The 19,220-nt window shown below is 42.8% G+C and overlaps 1 protein-coding gene across 4 annotated transcripts in view; it reads left to right on the forward strand.

The window, feature by feature from the left end:
- Positions 1-19,220, forward strand: part of SMARCD3 (SWI/SNF related, matrix associated, actin dependent regulator of chromatin, subfamily d, member 3) — a 110,851-nt gene that overhangs the window by 40,930 nt on the left and 50,701 nt on the right. Inside the window, exons 1-3 of one of the 4 annotated variants that reach the window (XM_009277097.2) lie at positions 2,246-2,414; positions 13,387-13,604; positions 16,757-16,799. In XM_009277097.2, coding sequence (XP_009275372.1) covers positions 2,337-2,414; positions 13,387-13,604; positions 16,757-16,799 — 339 coding nt within the window. In that variant the 5' untranslated portion in view covers positions 2,246-2,336. Of the gene's footprint in view, positions 1-2,245; positions 2,415-6,943; positions 7,243-10,705; positions 10,772-13,386; positions 13,605-16,756; positions 16,800-19,220 lie in introns of those variants that run through there. The other 3 variants (XM_009277099.2, XM_009277100.2, XM_009277098.2) reach the window with 3 other exon arrangements.

Raw genomic sequence — 19,220 nt, forward strand, 5'->3', positions numbered from 1 at the left:
GGCTGTTTGCTTGGAGCCTTCTCCAGCAAGCCACTGTGGGCTTGAGCATGCCGCGAGCTTCTCGTTTGTGCCATTTCATGCAGTGAGAGTGGTTGCACGGTTCCCCTTAAGGAATGCGAATAGGAACACCTGCATAGGCCTGTATCAGTAACCCAGCTGCAGGGAAAGTTGGTGCTTCTCCGGCAAGTGCAGGAGTCAGCAGTCAGTGTGGTCTCTGAAAAAAAAAACATTGTCTTGCTGGGAGCAGGGGAAAGGGCTCACAACATGGGAGCCAGTGTTTCTGTGTGCTTCTGGGATCTAAAAAAAAATTGCAGATGCAGCGCCAATGCCACCTTGCCAGGTATGCTGACACATAGAATCATTTATGTTGGAAAATACCCTTAAGATCGAGTCCAAACATTAGCCTAACACTACCAAGTCCACCAGACTTGTAGCAGTTTGGTTCCAGATTACACGTGCCTTTAGTTCAAGTCAGCTAGAACCTCAGGAATAGTTTCAGCACTGAATAAGGCCACACCACTTTGCTTGGCATATTCCTTCTGAGGGACTGAGAGGTGGAGGGGGAACCGGTAACAATGCCCACTGTCCCGAAATTTCTGTGATTCCTATGGCTATTGCCACACAGTAGCGCTTGGATTGGGGTCACCCTAAAAATCAGTGGAGGTTGTTGCCTTCATTCCCATGTGCAAAAGGCCATATGATCTTCATGGCTTGCTCTTCACTGCTGGCTAATGCAGTATCTCTTTTGTGCTTGTTTTTATTACTGGTTGAGGGCAGAAATTTATTTACTTGTTTTAGATCCGATTCTCTTCTGTTTGCAGTTTTGCCAGAAAATTCATAGCCCCTAGACAAGAATTTCAAGCAGAGGAATAGAATAAATCCTTCTTGTAACCTGGCAACATCTCGTCTATTGCTGTGTTAGGCAGACTGGGAAACATCAGCCTCTTGCAAGCCGTGGACACGCAAGGAGCTGTCAGGAAGCAGATCGGTGCCCCAGGCCACCGCTGCCTGCTCTGCCATTATGGAGGAGCCAGCGCTGCTGCTCTCAGAATGGCTGCCGTGCTGCCAGCATCTGGTGCTGCACTAGCTGATGTCCATCCGGGGCCGCTGCAGCAGCAAGCAGTCGCGGAGGGGGCGGTCTGCTGCTTTCTGCCCCCTTCCCCTGGGTGGCAGGTGGGCTCCATGTTCCCAGCAGTGTCCTGGGATGACATGCGTTGTCGTGCAGGGTTTTGTGTAATAAGCAGCGAGCTGCTGATGTCTCATGGCAGCTGTGGTGTTAATAATTTGTCTGCGTCTGTCAATCACCTGGGGTCTCTAATGGATCCATCACAGTGGTACCAAAGCATCCTGAGGGCGGTCACCCCGTGAGAGATGCTGTGGGCGGCTGGGAGCATGGAAGCAAGTCAGGCATTGTGCCGTCGCCATGCTGCCCCCCGCCCCCTTCCTCCCGCTGTTCTCACACTCTTTCTTTCCCCTCGCTCTCACACACTGTCCCTCCCTGTTCCCAGCTTTCTGCCTCCTGCTGTTTCTCTCTCTTGTCCAAAGGGGTTAGTTCTCAGTCTCACATGCTGGAAATGCTGCCAGTGAATATTTCTGTGTGCTGCCTGCCAGGTCCCTGGGGAAAAGGCCTGGAAATGCAGTGCAGGAGGAGCAGTGGGAGCAAGGGAAAACCATTGTTTCTCACTGCTCGCCTGCTGCATTTTCTAATGGGAAAACGCTCTCTGTGAGGTACTGAGTTTTATGTCACTGCTGAAGTTGCCCCCTCCCCCTTCCCCCTTGCCCCAGAATTTACCATCCCCTGGTGCAGAGGAGGAGAGGTTGCAGCACTGCTACGAGCCTGCTGCATTCTAATGGGAAAACGCTCTCTGTGAGGTACTGAGTTTTATGTCACTGCTGAAGTTGCCCCCTCCCCCTTCCCCCTTGCCCCAGAATTTACCATCCCCTGGTGCAGAGGAGGAGAGGTTGCAGCACAGCTAGGTGCAGAGGAGGAGAGGTTGCAGCACTGCTACGAAAAAGCTGAGACGTGTTTTCAATTTGCCTCCTGCTTATCTCTACTGTTTGGACAGAGAGGTTTAAAAAGCTGGATTTTCTGTCCCTGCAGAGTAAACACACAGAACCCGGCAGCACAAACTATTTCTGGCTTATCAGTGGAGGAATGCAGCAGCTGAGGCTTAGCGCGAGTGGGCCGTCAGGAAGGCCCTGAAGGGGCCCCCTCCCCACTCCGCGCTATTAGAAGTGTGAGAGCCCAGCAGGACTCAGAGGGGAGAGTTGGAGAAAAAGGCAGAAAAGGGAAAGAAAGAGGAAGAGAGAGAGTGAGAGAGGCTGAGCAGACCCTGATGGCTACAGACGAAGTTACAGGAGGGGCTCGCAAAGCTACGAAAAGCAAACTTTTTGAGTTTCTGGTCCATGGGGTGGTGAGTCGGGAAAGTTAGTGAGCTGGCTGGCTCTAAATAGAGGGATGAGTGGAAACTGGAGGCTCTGTGCTGGGCTGGATTGGCTCCTGCAGTGTGCTCCTGGGGTGCTGGTAACTGCCTTGCCAGGGGAGCACCGGGGTCTGTAAAGCCCCCAGAATATGCACTGATTCATTGATAATACAGGCTTGTGTCTGGGGGGATGTGTGCTGTGATTTTTGCTTTGATTCTCCATGAATGGTGAATAGCGTGCTTTTGAGCCTGATCATGGTGCAGAAACTGCACTGGATCTGACCCAAATGGGCTTGTAGGACACTTTGTTCTGTAATCAAACTTGTGTTTTGAAAAACAATTCTGATGAAAGCCTGATGAAGCCTTGTGGTACTGCCTCTGGTTCTTGTCTCCAGTCTTGGCTCTTATGTATCCTCTGGCTACTTAACAGGTGACTTTCAGGGGCTTGAAGAGATTAGCTCTGCAGATCTGTAACTGTCTATGGGAACTCACCCATGAGAGAATTTCAGGGTGCCATGCTTAATTAAAGCAATCCTTCAGGTCTTTAAAAATTTTCCAGCTTTTGTTTAAGAATCAGGTCTTTGATTTCCATTTAAGGGGAAATGCTAACCCTGTTTTGCTGCCATTGGAAACGATGTTCTTTAAATGACTCTCTAGTGATTGAGAGCAGTCACCATTTAGAACATTTGGATTTCTTGTATTGATACACATTTAACAAAAGTAAGACTGTTAAAGAGCCCCAAGGAATGCAGATATTGTTTGGATACTGACAGTCCCGAGTGTTTTCTCTCTTGAGGCTTCTGGCACCTCCTGTGACACCTTTTTGAAGACATCAGGTGGGGCTCTTGTGCAAAGATCATAGAAATCTGTGGAGCTCATGACAGGCTCCTAAGTTGTCTCCATAATTCAGGCTTACTCCAGATGTGTAGGATCTAGCATGTGTCCTGCAGATCCTGGATATGGTGGGACTTGCAAGGCTAAGGACTTTTAGGTGGCATTCTGTGTTTGTGAGAGCAGTGAACAGGTGATGTGGTGCCATTGTACAGGAGCAGTCTGTTGGGAGATTGACGGATGTACAGGGATGACTGAAGAGCAGGTGTGCAGGTCTGTAGCAGTGGTTTTGTTGTGGACGTGGGTTCATTAAGGTAGTCTGGCTCAGGATGGCTATAGCTGGGCAGAACCATAGGCAAGTTGGGAGGGGTGGGCATATTGGATGCTTTTGCCTTTTCCAAGGTTTCTGTTGGCATTTGCACACCAGTGGTCTTCCTTTAGTATCAAGAAGAGTGGCAAAAATAGTTATGTGAATTTGCTTCTTCCACATCTAGATGGACTTCATGTGAAAGCAGCATGCTAGCCTCTTAAGCATAGGAATTTTTAATTTATACCAGACTGAATATAGCAGAACTCATTTTAATTACTTATTTGGATGCTAGAAAAGTCTGCCTTTTCTGCCCTGGGAGTTTTGCCACTAGTGGCATCTTACTTGAATATCTGCGTTTGCCTGGAATATCTGCATTTGTTTGTCATCTTCCTGCTACTTGTTAGTGAGTAGGAAGCTGGGGCTTCCTTGTCTGTTATTCTGTTGCCTGAACACCTCATGTATGACCCTCTCCTTTTCTCCATGATTATCACCTTTAGTTCTGCTTTTGCTTCCTTGTTTGTTCTTTCCTTTAGTTTCTTCCTCATCTCAGGTTCATTTTGATCAAAACACAAGTTGGGGTAGTCAGTCTTCCATTACTTAAAAAAGATAAAAAAAGTTTTAACTTATTTTGTCTCTTCAGGTCCTGTATCCTACCAAATAAGAGAATGTGCCATCACAGCCATTACTTTGAGTTTACATATTGCTGGCTATTGAGTTTTATTACCATCCACAGTGTGCCAGCATCTGAATCAATTCCTTGAAAAATCAAGTTACATAGCAAACTTACTGGAATTCCTTGGAGTCAGATTCTGCTCTAATTTCAGGGAAAAAAATCTCCTCTTCAAATTACTTATTTTTTATTTTATCTGTGATAACATTATTTGATTTGGTTATTGCAGGCTTCTTCTTCTCCCCTGCCCCACAAAATGGGGAGAGGCAAATAGAGGTAGAATGTTGTGAGAAATTTTTTTGCTATGTGAACACTTAAGGATTAACAGGATAATTTTGCAGTATTTCCTAAGGGCAGTAGCTTTTGGATTCACTTGATCTTTCTGGAAACATATGTTCCTTTGCTAAGGTCACTTCGCCCTTTGCTCTTGCGCACCTGATCTTGCCTTTGTTCTTTTCCATATTGCTAGCTTAGAAGATGTCTTCTTCCTTGTTTGTCCCAGTCAAATAGGATACCTCTGAAAGGTGAAATCTCTTAATGGTTAAAAAACTCAAGTGTGATACTTCATTGTCGTCCTGCTTGAGTTCTTGATAGTTTGTTAACCTCTGGTTAGCAGTTCTTCTTTTAAAAAGGTTAGATTTCTTTAAGTTATTTATTTTTACAATTCTTTTACTCTTGTTCTGTTTCATCAGGGTCTTGCACATTGTTTTTGTGGGAAGAGAGAATTTTTTTTTCCCCAAAGGCTTCATCCTGTACTTTGTCCTTTTTTTTGTTCCTCTCTGCAATATTTCTAGCACTTTTATGGATAAATATGGCTTTAATCACCACATTTCTGTTGGTTTATCTCGTTATTGATGCATTTTCTACTGTCCAGTAATACATTTCAGGCTGTCTTTATGACATCTCCCTCTGGGTGTCCAGCTGTTGCCTTAAATTTTGTTGACCCAAACCCAGTTATTAATCTTCCTGCAGGCGATTCCTTTTCTCAGTTTCTTCTATCCTCTAGACCCTATCATAGGCCTCCCTGCTGGCTGGATCCCTTCAACGGATGTTACCTTTGTCTCTTTTTTTTTTCTTGCTTTCTTTTTTTTTTCCTTTCTGTTACTCAAACAGGTATCTTCCCATATAGCCTTGAGAAGGTCCATGATGCAGATCTTGTCAAAGCTCTTGTCCAGACATCTGTCCTCTTGTGACTCAATTGCAGCAATCTTCTCCTCTTTGGTGCCTTGTACAGTCGACCTTGCCTGTGTCGTCTTCACACAAGAAGCTGCTGAGAGGTTCGTTTTCTTGTCCTGTTCTTCTGACCTTTTTAATCTGCTTCTGTGTCCTTTTTCTGTTCCCACTTTATCTTCCTTCCAAAACCAATCTTCTTGCCTTTTATACACAAGATACACCTATAAAGGTCTATGTCCTTTTCTTAACTATCAAGTCATATCTGTATTTACAATATACTTGCTGTCAGTTCAAGTCACCTTCTTTTTCCCATAGTGATCTTGTTCTTTGTCCTCTGTGCTGTGCTTAGGAAGCTCTTCCTGTTAATATAAGCCCTTATCCATATTTATTTTCTGCTGATATGTGTTTTTTCATAGTTCCTGCTAATCTCTACAGTTTAATATTAGTTACACATCAAGACTGCTAATTTATACAAACCTATGTATCACTTATGTGACTCCTTTGCTTATCCTCAGTCTTCTTTTTGTCTGGTTATCTACCTCTCAAATCCGGTCATAGAATTTTATGGTAAGTACAGAAACCGTGTTATATGAAACGGCATTTAGTACAGTGAAAGAAGGGTCTCAAAGCATGCCATCATGTAAACAAATATTTAATATAGTGATAAATAACTTGTTGCCAATGTTAAAGCATACAAAAAGACAGGTCTGGTGCCCCAAAGATGTATATGGAGTGTCTAATAGATTTATCAGTGATCTGGACAAGGGGATGAGCAATGAATTTCATAAACAAATTTTGCATCTCCTCATATATTGCTGGGTTTTAAATGAACTGTAACCATTCAGGAGGAAGACTTGCATGTCACTGTGAGCTGTCTAGTGTGTAGCAGCAGCCACTGCTACTAAGAAAGCAAGTAAACTGTTAGCCTGAATAAGAAATGGGGCAGAGAATAATACAGAGGCAATTGTAAATTCATGGCATATACTTAGAAGAATATTTTTCTGATTTGGGTCGTCTGCATGACTAACAAGCAAAAAGAGGGGTAACTCAGAGGGCAGTAGTAGTGGGAGGTCTGTGAAGAATAAATAAGATAATGGGATTTATTTATAATATCTAAGGATGGAGACTGATGAGGAAAGTTGTAAAATCTCTGTCATTGGAGGCTCTTAGGCACTGGTTAAAGAAGTAAACATTTATCAAAGATGATGGAGATACTGGTGATGCTTCTTTGAGATGAGGAAGGACTGGCTGACCTCAAGGACTCATATTTCAGTATATTATAAAAATTATATTTGTTTTATTATAATGGAAAGAACTAAAGATACTCTCCCCAAATTAAATGGTGATCTGTTTTAAGTGGATAAAAGTGATTGTATCTTCCAGCCAGTCATCAGGTTGTAGAGAGCACTACTAGAAGTAGCGAGGTGAGGAGAATATTATGTTTTAAAAAAGTAAAACTTCGCTAATGGAAAATATCCTACTAATTTTTATATTATCATGTATATAAATACTGTCTTGTCAGAGCATAAATCAGCTAACACTAGAAAGGCTAGAAAAAAGCTTCATGAACTGTTTTTGGACAGTTTGTTCTACTTCCCTAACACAGGGCTGTCTGCGCGGTTCTCTGTGCTAGAACATTGTCAGGGAATGGGTCCTGGAGTGGAGTCACTGGTTTGCTGCATGTGTATTCCCTGTTTTGTTAAACAAGGAGATGTTTGGGGTGAGTGTAGGGCAGCCTGGAGAAATAAAGGGACCTTACCGCAGTGAAGAAATTTGATGAGGAAGGTACTTGCAGAAGACTGGTAGAGTGAAAACATTGTACAGCATTCAACCGTGTAAGTAAGCTGCCAGTAGAAACTGAAGGTTTCTCCTTTCCTAGCCCTGGACTAATTGCAGGCTTAACGAATACCGAAAAGTTCACACATAATTAAGAAAAGAAAATTGTATTAATTCTAGCTAGGGTTTTAATAGAGATCAATGTGATTTTATGCAATATGGGCTTGTTAAACAAATTTGAGTTGCTCATTGAGAAAACTTGGATTTGCTGATGAGTATAAGTGCACAGATGTAATTGATCTGTGACATGTTTGAATTGCTCTTCTGTTTTTTAAAAAAGAAATACTGTAGGAATATGAAACTGGATCATTTAGCCCAGTGTCCCCAGTTGCAGGGAGCAGCAGAAGACTGCATGGAAGTATAGGAACAAGGCAAAAACCTAGTGATGTTTCATCCAAATACTCTGCGCTTTGGAGCTCTGGAGCTTTCTGACCCAAAGCTGCCCTCTGTGTAGTACCTCTATATGGATTTTATTTAAGTAGGTTAGTCCACCGATGTCTTCCTGAACCGATATAAACTTTTAGCATTCAGAGTGTTTTGTGTCAGGAATTTTTGCAGCTTATCTTACATAAAGAAGTACCTTATCCTGCCAAGTGCTAGCTGTTGTCTAATTCTTGTAAGGGAAGAGACAGTGAGCTCTTGATCAGTCTCCTTTCTCTCCATGCTGGTTATGGTGTTGCAGAGCTCTGTTGTTACCTCTCCCCTCCCAAAGCCATCCTTTTTACAGAGTCAAGAGGCACATTCTGGTAGTTCTTCACACAAAATCGATTCCATACATTATATCATAGTAGTGGATGTGATCAGATCTATTAAAATGAGCAAGCTGATGGAACTCAAAGATGGAATATAGGGTTTGTTAGTTTCAATTCCAAAGACAATTCTTTTTCTTTTTTCCCCTTGCTTGTATCCAAGTGCTTCGTTTGAGGTTTGGTGGCTGATTAGTCTGAGCTGTGAATGGACATGCATGAAATAGAAAGGTGGTCACTGAACATTGTCTCAAGTTACAATTCACAGTTCTGTAAATGTGATGTTTTCTAAGTTAAAGATTTTTGGACTGTCATGAACATTATTTAAAAATGGGTGAAACCTGGAACACTTGGACCCTGATTTTAGGATGTGAGAGCTTTTGGGAAATGGAGGAAGGTCAATATAGCAGACAAGCAAGAAGAATTGCAATACTGATGTTTCTGCTTACTAAATCTCTAAAAGATTCATAGACATTAAAAAAAAAAAAGGAACTCATATGAGGTAACATCTGTAGTTAGAGGAGGGGAGAGAAGCCATCTACAACTTTTTTTCTTGTACTTCTGAATCCATTTTGAAACAGCACATTCAGTTGGGAAGCCATTTGTGCAGTCAGAAACCTGTTGCTATCAAACAATATCTGTCTAGTCTAAATTTGTCAACTGTTCCAGATACTTCTAGTGACCCATTCTTACCTCCAGACAGCATCTGGCATCTCCTCTTGCTTATGTTTATGCCTTATAGAAATCAGTAGCTACTGTAATGCCTTGACACAATATGTTGTCTAGCCAAGGTAGCTTCTATTTTTAGTTAAAAAAACATGCCATTTGGTAATTGTTGTTCTTTTTCTCAAAATCAGTCAGTTTTTCTGTTAACAAGAAGCCCCTGGCTGTTCACTGCATGCCATCAGAATCCTCCTGTGTGGTGCCGAGATGGATAGAGTCTGTGTCTTTCAGAACAGGAAATTGCTGTACGTGCAGCTCAATGCTGTATTGCATTGCAGTGACTCCCCGCTCTCTGTTCAGTCCCTTTCTAAGGCTCTTGTAGGTGTTCTTGCTTTTCTTTTCTTTACACTTTCTTTTCCTTTTACCTGTCAGTTCTCCAGGTTATTTTCCTTTATCTGGTATGTCCAGACAGGAACCCTCCTTTTTTCTGCTTCATCATTTTGGCTGCTATGACGTTGATGTCCCTTGAGAAAAGACTCTGCAGTAGAAATACATAGAAAAGCACCACTCCAATGTTGTCTCATTTCTGCCATCAGACAGGAGTTCACCTGAAGAATGACAAAGGAAGAGGAAAGAGGCAGTCCTCTGATGTGACAGGAGGTTCAGGCAGGGAAGAAAGTAGAAAAGCCAAATGCGTGGCTTGGGAAACTGGGCAGTGGAAGGTAGTGATAGGGACTTGGCAGCAGTTGTTGGGAAGGTGGTATGCTTGCTGCACTGACAGTATGCTCAGCTTTGGAAGGCTGCAGCCAGGATGGTGATGGACTGTGTACAGGAATGCAGGCAATTGACAGAATTCTTAGGGACCAGTATGCATGCATGAAATACTGGTTGTGTGCCTTTCTCTGTGTGCCGTACTGTTTGGCCTTGTCTAGCTGCTCTGCCGGCAGCTCTACTCTACTCTTTGCTTCATCTTCTCAGAGCTGTGAGAGTGGTCCCTTCAGCTGGGGACATACTGTGGTCTTCCTCATTTCCTATGGCCCACAGTGGTTTTGCCCTCTGTCTCATAAAGTGTTTGAAGTAGTGCAGAGTAATACATGTATATGGAATCAATGGAGGAAGAAAGGGGATAAGTCTGTGGGTAAGAACAGAGTTGGGTCGGGTAAGGGGGTCTAGGGTAGATGATTTCCCAGGAAGGAGGATGTGTCAGTGCTGTTTTGCACTGCAGCCTTCACCATGGATGATACTTGTTCAGGACAGACTCCATCCCTCTGAGGAAGAGGGGGGAGACAGATCCTAGCCTGTAGACAGGTGCACCTCCAAGATCTCTTTCAAAAGATGTAGTGGTATTATAATACTCTTCAGTAGCAAGACTTTTTTTTTATGTCAGTATTGTGAAAAATTCAATGTATTGTCTGTCACTGTCTTGTCTTGCACATGTGTTTGAGAGCAAAATAAGCTTTTAGATAAGGTAAGGTACTGTTTGTGTGTTCTCCTTTTATAAAAGTTTAGATAGAGAAAGCATTTCTGTATCTTGGGAGTCTGGTGGGCTTGCAGCAGGGAGATGGCAGTTGTGTAGTGAGTAATACTTTATCTACGGGTGATACTGGAGATAGGAACATGAGAAGGGAGGGGAAGGAATGAGGCAGGGCAAGAGATGACATTGAATATGCTTTTGCTAGAGCTGTCTCCTTTTTCTCGGTTTTGTCCTTTCTCTACGTTTCTCTATTTTGATGCTTAACAAAGGGAACTTGAAGGAAGTTCAAAGATGTCAGACTTAGATCAAGAGTAGATTTGGCTTGCTGACCTTGTTCTCCAGGCCTTAAGGTGTCCTTTATAGAAGCAGAAAAGTGGGCCTGCAGTCTGATCCTTGTGGCCAGACAGTCTCCAGGAGGGATGAATATGAGATGGCTGTGCCCAGGATCTTGCCTCTTCCGAATGACTGTCAAATGGCCCCGGCTGATTGACAGGCAACAGCAGGCCCAATGGTCTGCTCTTTGCTGGAAGAAGGCCACAATGTGTAGATTGACAGACAACAGAGAGATCTTGAATACAAGCTCAAGTGAGAAGCATTTTCTGGGCCATTTGCTTCTGCTGACTCTGCCTGGGTCAGAGGGTGGGGGTGAGTACGTGGGAACGGAGGGAGCTGCTCTGTTCCAGCAGTTTTCATAGCTTCGTGTTTATGGGAGAAGATGTTTCCAGCTCTGCACAAAGCCTCAGTTTTGCCTGTTGCTGCCTCCTGCTGCTTCTCTGCTCAGTGGCCATACCCACAACTGGTTTCCTACATGAATACTTGCTGAATTCACCTGCTTGGCTTCCTGTGCTGGTCTCTCTCCTACCTCAGCCTTCCTTCTCTGTCCATACCAATTACAGCCATTGGTTCTTTGCTGATCATTCATTCCCCTGTCTGTCTCCAGTTTCCTTCATGCATACAAGTGCAAGGAATATCTAAGACTTGCGATGATCAGGAAGGGCACTGAGCTGGGGCTTTGGGGAGTACAGTGGATTTGGGTGGTTAACTTGGAGATGCAGGTCCAAATTCTATTTAGAATTATATATTATTATAATATATATTATAATTATATATTTAGAAATTATAAAAGGAAGAGATAAAGATTAAGTAAACTATTTTTAAAATTTTTATTTCATTTATTAATGGTACAAAAACCATTTCCTTCCCACCCCCCAATGGACTGTCTTGCATACCTTCTGGGGTGCACGCACCTCACTTTGGAGACCACTAGTGTACTTCTCTCAAGTACTTTCTCAGTCTTTAACTGTTGATAACTCAGAGAAGTTTCTAAGCCAAATATGTTTTCCATATTGTTAGCACCCCTTTGAAAAGGGGTTCCACAGGCTGACTACCCACTGTGTGGCAAACTACCCCTTTTTGGTTGTCTGTGAGCCTGACTCCTCCTAGCCTCCTCTGATGGCCATAGTTTATTATTCTGGAAGGGGCAGAGTCAATCCCCAACTGCCCTCTCCAGGCCACTCATGATCTTGCAGAGCTCTAGCAAATGCCCCTTTAGATTACCTTGGATCACCTCTTATCCAGATGGAAAATCATAGTATATTTACTTTTACTTATGTGGATGCAGTTCCATATCTTAATCATTTGTACTTTTTTCAGATCTACTCTACTGTTACTGAACTGCAAGAACCAGAACTGCACACAGCATTCAGCATGTGGGCAAACCATGGACAGTGGCACAGTGATGTTCTCTGTTCCCTTCCTTGTTATTTCTTTTGTTTTATGGCTTTTTTTGACCTCTAGTAAGCACTGAACTGATTTTTTTTTTTTCTGGAAGTGTCTGTTTAAACCCCAAGATCTTGCTTCTGTTGGGCAACAGTCAGCTCAGAGCCCATTGTTTTGTATGTGATGATTGGATTGTTTTTTCTCATGTAATTCACTTCAATATGTATTGAAATCCACTTTCATCTTCCTTTTCAGTGTTCATTCTGTCTCATAAAGTCCTTCTGAAGTTCTTTGAAGCTGGCTTCATCCTTGCCAGCTTGAATAACTTAGCATTACCAACAAACTTTTTCACTTCCTTGCTTTTTCTCTCTCTTTTTTTTTTTCTTTTTTTTTTCAGGTTGCTTATGAATATGCTGAAAAGCATGAGTTGCAGCAAAACTCTGCATGTGCCTTCCTTTATTTTCAGAAACAATTACTTTTACCTCATTTCTATCCTTTAACCAATTATTTATCCACAATGGATGCCATTGCCTCTCGGTTTCTACAGAAGACTTTGTAGAGGGACTTGACTTTCAAAAGACTTTTGTGTATGATTATTCTTATTCACATACTGGTTCAAATGCCTATAGAGTGTGTGCGTATTTGTCTGTATTTTCACATATACATAGACATATAATAAACATCTTGATAATTCTTAGAATGAAACTAAGCTCTTCTCTGTTTTAAATTGCATTTTACAGGTGGTAATTATTTTACTGGTGTTTTTTCTTGACGACTACAAACTTTTAGGATTTAGAATTGAGTTTACTGTGTGTCTTGTACAGCATTAAGCTTGTGATTTGACTCAAAGCGTCTCTCCAGAGCACGCTGAAGTCACCATAAATGTCAGGACTTTTGAATGCCTACAGGGGCTGCTGACAAACTACCACATTCCTTTTTTTTTTTTTTATTTTAGAGGCTTGATCAGAGAGACATGACCTTTTCTTAAAGGATTCTTGTTGCTTTATGAACTTACACTGCTCTCCAGCATTGGTGAAGGAGAGGGCTGTTAATGGAAAATGTTTTATCATAGTGTTTTCATGGTTCACCTTTGCTTGTTACAGTCTCCCTACTCATCAAAGCAGCCTGCTAGTCAGTGCAAAATCTGAAGCACTGTAGATGTGAGCTTGCTTGTAGCTTTGATTAGCATGTGAACTGCACCAATTTGGACTGTGTGTAGCTGCCATGGAGCTTTTTCTTTGGTCTGAAGGTAGAGCTTTCTGCTGTAAGCTGGCCTTGATATGTTACTGACCACTGAGTGCTTTCCCAAGCCTAGTATTTTTCATCCCTGTTTCCTGTCTACTTTATCACTGAATTCCTCTTTATGATGTCCAGGAAATACCAGTCCAGAGCTCGTGAGCTCTGTGTTGCTGCTTAGTGCTTATCAGGGTGGTCAAAATGGGGAACTTGCTGGAGCTAGTGTCTGATTATGTACAAGTGTCTTTGCAGCTGAAGAAACAGGGACCAAACTGGCTCTTCTTTCTGTTTCACTTCTTCTCTAGCGACCTGGGATGCCATCAGGAGCTCGAATGCCCCATCAGGGGGCTCCCATGGGTCCCCCAGGCCCCCCATACGTTGGAAGCCCCTCAGTGCGACCTGGGATGCCCCAGACCGTGATGGAAACAACAAGAAAACGCACTGCACCACAGCAGGTCCAGCAACAGCAGGTGCAGCAGCAGGTGCAACAGCAGCAGCAAGCCACTCAGAACCGAACTAGGAGGTGAGTGTTCTGGAAAGAAAACATGGGAGGACAATTTGAGGAAGAAAAAATGATATCTTTTTAGCAATAGGTAAGACCTTTAAGATGGAATGAGACAGAATAGAAGATTTATATATTGTCAGTTTCTTAAAGCAGGAAAAACATTGGTAAATTTTACTCTTTACTTTGTTTGTGAACGGTCTTGAACAAACTGACCATTACTAATGTCTGGTTTTGCAGTTATAATGCTTTTACCTCGCAGGTTTAGTGGGCTATAAATCTAGCTGTTACATTTAGCCTTTGAAGTTAATGAACAGTTTTCTTCTAATACAGTACAATTATTGTATTATTCGTTATCTGTTCTGTATAGTTTCTCTGATTTCTGACTGGCTAACAAAATGGTTTGTAAACAAGACAAGTGGAAAAAATTTTTGGTTAGTCATGGTTGACCATGACTTGTACTATGGTCGCTCAGGAGAATGATCATAAAACTTGCAATTGTCACAGGCATTCCTACGTATAAAGTGAAGAGATATGCATAGGAAATAATTTCATAGAATTAGAGGGATTTTTTTAAAGGAACTTTCTTTTTAAAATATGCCCACTTTGTACAGTGATGAATGCATTCTCTCTTAAATAACAGTTCGCTAATTTCTTTTTGCAACTTATTAGACATCAGCAGTCTTGAGCTCCAAGTGTGAGCCAGTTCCTGATAAATATGTAGGGTGCAGTCATCTAGGTGGTCTGCCTTTGCAAAATCATTATAGGTGTATATATAGATTCAGACAGTGTTCTGGTTATGTCGTTGTAGGTAGGTTGTAGGTAAAACATGACTCTCTAAGCTCAGTGCTTCAGGAGCCCTGCTCTGTCCAGGTTATATGCCTTGGATCAGCAAGCCAGACTTGGGAATGCTTATATCTGGGATGCATCTGGAAAGGACACTAATCCTGAGAGTATTAATACATTATGATTTAATAAGATTGAATACAGAAGGAATGTGTGCGAGTGCAGCACGTGAGCACAAGAAATGCATGTGTGTCATGGAGGCTTTGCCCAGCACAAGCCAAAATGCACATTCCACAGCACCTCCCAGGAGGTACTCCAGGAAACTGCACAAAATAATGCCTAGCCTTCAAATATACAGGGTAGATATAACCTGAAAAATTACCACTGCTGGATAATTAAGGTAAACTTTAATTTACCTTACTAGTTTCTAGGGATCATTAAAGAAGAGTATTTTCTGAAAGTTGATGGCCTAACTCACAGACGGAAGCAGTTCCCCCTCCCCAGTTCTTAACTTCAAAGCTTCTAGTTTGGAACCCAGCAGTAATCTCTACTGTAGTGAGTCCAGCTCACACCAGCGCTTCCTAGGTACTCAGGAAAGTTTCTCTGTTTCTTCTGCCATGCCTTCCCTCCAGATAATGTGTTGAATGTTTTCCCCTCGTTCATTTCCACCTCCCTGTCATTTCCCATTGAAATTTTTCTGGTTTTTCAGGCAAACTTTTCTGGCACCTTGGGTCCAATTCTGGGAGTAATTGAGTCCTATGTTTTATGGCACAAACAGGCCAAGAAGGTGTAGTCATCCTTTCTTGGCAGGTTTGGTGGAGACAAAAATCTCATTTCTGTAATAGACTCTTGGAGAACTGGTTGAGACCCAAGTTGTTGGGGGTTTTTGGTTTGTTTGTTACTTACTTTTTAATTGCAAGCCTTGGGATTGTTGCAGGTGCATACATATCCCATTTCCCTTTGGGAGGATGGAGCTTGCTCAGGCATTACTTCCAGATTCTGTGACGTGTTTCAGTGCAGATTTGATTTTGTGAGCTGTGGAAGGTGTTGGAGGTTCACACCATGTAACATTCCAGTCCCATTACTCCTACGCTTTTAAAAAGGGACATTGTTCACCTGTGAAGTTGGGTGTGACTGTGTGGATGAATTTTCTGCCCCCGAGGAAGAATGTAGTTTGCACCTCTGGGCACGAAGAGTTCCTCGGGCTTGGCTTATATGGGGATGGGAAAGAACCTAAGAATCTGGTATTTCAGGCCAGGCTTATTATTAGTAAATGTAGGAAGTGAGTATGCCACATCGATGTGTGTGGAAACAGCTTTTACATGGACATGGCTGATGACAGACTTCCTGTATGAAAACAGTAAGGAGGGACATCCTTGTGACATGGCAGAGCGGCAGCAGGCGGTTCACATTCTCCCATTTGTCTGTCACAGATGGAGTGATTCATCTCCTGCTTAAGATAAAGGCCTCGCAAATTATAGAGGTGAAGAATAAGGCCTGAATTCCCTCTTGGCCCTGTTAGAGAAAGCTAGGTGACAGGTTTGGTGGGCACAAATGGTTCTTAGAATCTGAAGAATTCAAAAGACAATGTATTTGGCAATCTTCCTGACAGTACCATTTCTTAGGCACATATACATTTGTGTGTATGTACACGAACACCGGTATGTTTTTAAAAGCATAGATATATAAATGTGCTTATGTATGGGTATGGACACATTATGTATATACACTGCAGGCACACATGTATCTTCCCACATATGCGTTCATAAAGATGAACAAATATGGAAATGTAAGCCCACTTACCTTTGTATATCACTCATGCGAATATGTTACAATAGAACAAGTGTATATGCGTAGGGAAGGGTGTGTATATATGTGTGTTTCCATACATCATATGAAATACACACGTGTGTGTTTTCATCAGCACTCAATTTTGGGCATGAATGAATGAATGCATGTCATCTGTTTGAACAAGTTCACATTCTGTTTACAGGCACTCAGCCACTTACATGTGTATATGCATAGGTATATCTATGCACACTTCCACACGTGCACGCTGTCCTCCTACATGCTTTTTCTGTATCTATAGACAGCATGTGCACATGCACACATTGCCGCCCTGCACCATAGAAGATGCTGTGATCAAAGAACTTGCACACTTCTTTCCAAGATGCATAACAGACAGCCCTGATTTGTTCTTAGCTAACTACCTCCCCAGGCTGCTGAGAGAAGGGGTCCTAGGTCCTGGGCATGGGTGAGACCCTTTTGCTGATGCATGCACAGCTGTGCACCAGCATGTGGAGATGTCAGGATAATTTAGCAGGTGGCCTCGTTACTCCTAGATCTGTCACCATGGTAACGTGTTTTTTTCTTTAAAAAATGTACAGTGCCAAGAGGAGGAAGATGGCTGACAAAATTCTCCCTCAGAGGGTGAGTCGCTTTCATTTCCTATTCCCTTCACAATCAGTTCAGCATCTTAGTGTAATTAGAGGGATTTTAGAAAATACTTTCACTTTTTGTTTAAAAATCTAATTAAAAAGTAAGTAGGCAGTGGGTGAAAGTCTAGAGAGCAAGGCTGGGGCTGGGGCTGGGGGCTGGGAGTGTGGAGTGCAGCCCGGCCTGTGTCGTCCTCGTGCACTGGGTTAGCCGAGCCAGCACTGCCACTTGCTGGATGGACAGTGGTGCTGGGCTGCGAAGTACACGACTTGGCGCTGGGGCCCTCTGGGTCTTAAGGATGTTTTTGATCAATTTCTGAGGCTGGCCAAAAGCTGGTTCAGAGCACAGCTGTGCCTGTAGGAGATGGGCTCGTTCTCAGGTCTCTCTGGCCCAGTAGAGCTGCCAGGTTCTAATTTTTGCGGTTGCATCCTAGTAGGACTGAAGTGAACCTGTGTAAACAACAGACTTCAAGGGGCTTGCATTGTCCGGAGAGTTACTAATTCTCTTATCCCTGGAGATATGTCTAGCTTTTAGTGTCCGCCTACCCTTGATCCTCAATGCTTAAATCTTCTACTTCCTTTTTAAACATTGGAATTTCTGTCTGCTCCCCTTCTCTTTCATTATTCCCAGACTTCTCCTTTCCTGTGCCCTCTTCAGTACAGTTCCCCCAAAACCTACTTGGTCCCAAAAGGCAAGCTGCCTTAGTCTTCAAAACACACACCCTTGTCACATCCTAGTCCCAGTTTCTTTGGCTTCTGATGCTTTTTCTGGGCTCAGAATCCCTTTGACAGGTGTGTAGATCTCCACGTCCTTTTCAAGTCTACCTCTCCACTGCTAGTGTAAACCCAGACTTGCTGGCAGCCTCCAGATTCTCTTCCATGACATTCCACAGGCACCTAGTGCCAGCCACCTAAGGAGGTGAGCCCACTTTGGTACTCCTGATGTCATATTATCACTTATTTTCTTGTAATTCTTGCCACCCTCTGAAAGCACAGCCTCTGATAGGTTAGCCATTAGTTCTCTCATGCTGCTGTCTTGAAAGGACTGAGCTACCATTAAATCCAGACCTTTGAACTACTTGCAGCTTCAAACTTGGTGTTTGTGTTAAAGCCTCATTCCTGCTCTGCTTGGAGTCTGTACTTTCTTAGAATGAAAGCTACATTTCTTGTGCTGTCAGTTCCGTCTGTCCCACACAAATTGTTTTCACAGACAATTACACATCCTGTATGGTGAGGCTATCACTTTAAATATATGTCCATTTCAAGGCTTTCTTTTTTTCTTGTTTTTTTTTGGTCTGGTGCCTTTATAAGATAAAAAGGTCTCAGAACAGAGGTAACCAAACGTTTTTGGCAACAGAAGACTTGTGCCTCTGTTTATCAAATCCATGATAATTTTTTAATAGGTGGAGCCTTATTCAAGTATGTCAAAAAGCTATACAGATGCTAGCACCTTTCAGAACCATGCTGTCACCAAGCCTTCTTGCCTTTCAGTATCTTTGTTGCCGTCAGCCAATAATTTTAACTGATGGAGTGATAAGGCAACACAAATTGCTAGAATTCTGTCTGCAATGAAGTTTTTATCGGTGCAGCTGGAGTGCTGGTATCGATGATATGACGTTGTGTCTGGATTAAGGTACTCCATTAGGCTGCAGTCAGTGTATCAGAACCTCCTTACGCTCACCATTCATGGGATGTGCATCAGTGTCCTGTCAAGTGGAAGATTTGCACTGGTGGCAGTGGAATGCATGCGAAACACGGGGTAAAACTTCCAACTTTTCAGAGCTACTTCTGGAGTATTTTCCAGCCAGTCAGCATCTGTTATCCACAGACTTTTTTCAGACTCTTGCTTGTGTTTTCTGGGAACTGTGAAGGGGAGAGGGGAAGATATTAAATACATTTTACTCTTGAAAACTGTCTTATGTAATAGTGGAAAAGGAGGTGGGTTCTCAGTGTTACTTGCTATGATAGTGAGTCAGGCAGTTGGCACAGATGACCTGCTGTTGGACTTCCAGGCTCTCTGATCAAGCCTGTGCTATAGCGCTGGAGCATATTGCTAGTTGGGTAGGATCGCTCAGCTGCTACAGTTCAGCTATTTGAGAAGGATTTAATTTTGCATGGATATAATCGTATGAGAAAATTCAACCTAGCAGACTATTACATGTAGGAAGATAGGATTATGGAACTGAATGGGACCTCCTGGCACATCCAGTCTGGTTCCGTCTGTCATGGAAGCCACAACACAATTGCTGCCTCAAGACTAGTTAGGTTCCTTACTTCTGAGATACTTTAGATCTGGCAGCTTTTTTTTTCTTTTCTTTTTGCTAGGCACGGCAAGGCAAGTGCTTTTCGTTTGCCAAGTAAGAGGGGCTCCCCACAATTCTAATCCTCACAGTCCTTCGTTATATCTATTCTAGGT

The sequence above is a fragment of the Aptenodytes forsteri genome, unplaced genomic scaffold, assembly GCF_000699145.1.
Source record: "Aptenodytes forsteri isolate BGI_AS27 unplaced genomic scaffold, ASM69914v1 Scaffold466, whole genome shotgun sequence".
Taxonomy (NCBI): Eukaryota; Metazoa; Chordata; class Aves; order Sphenisciformes; family Spheniscidae; genus Aptenodytes; species Aptenodytes forsteri.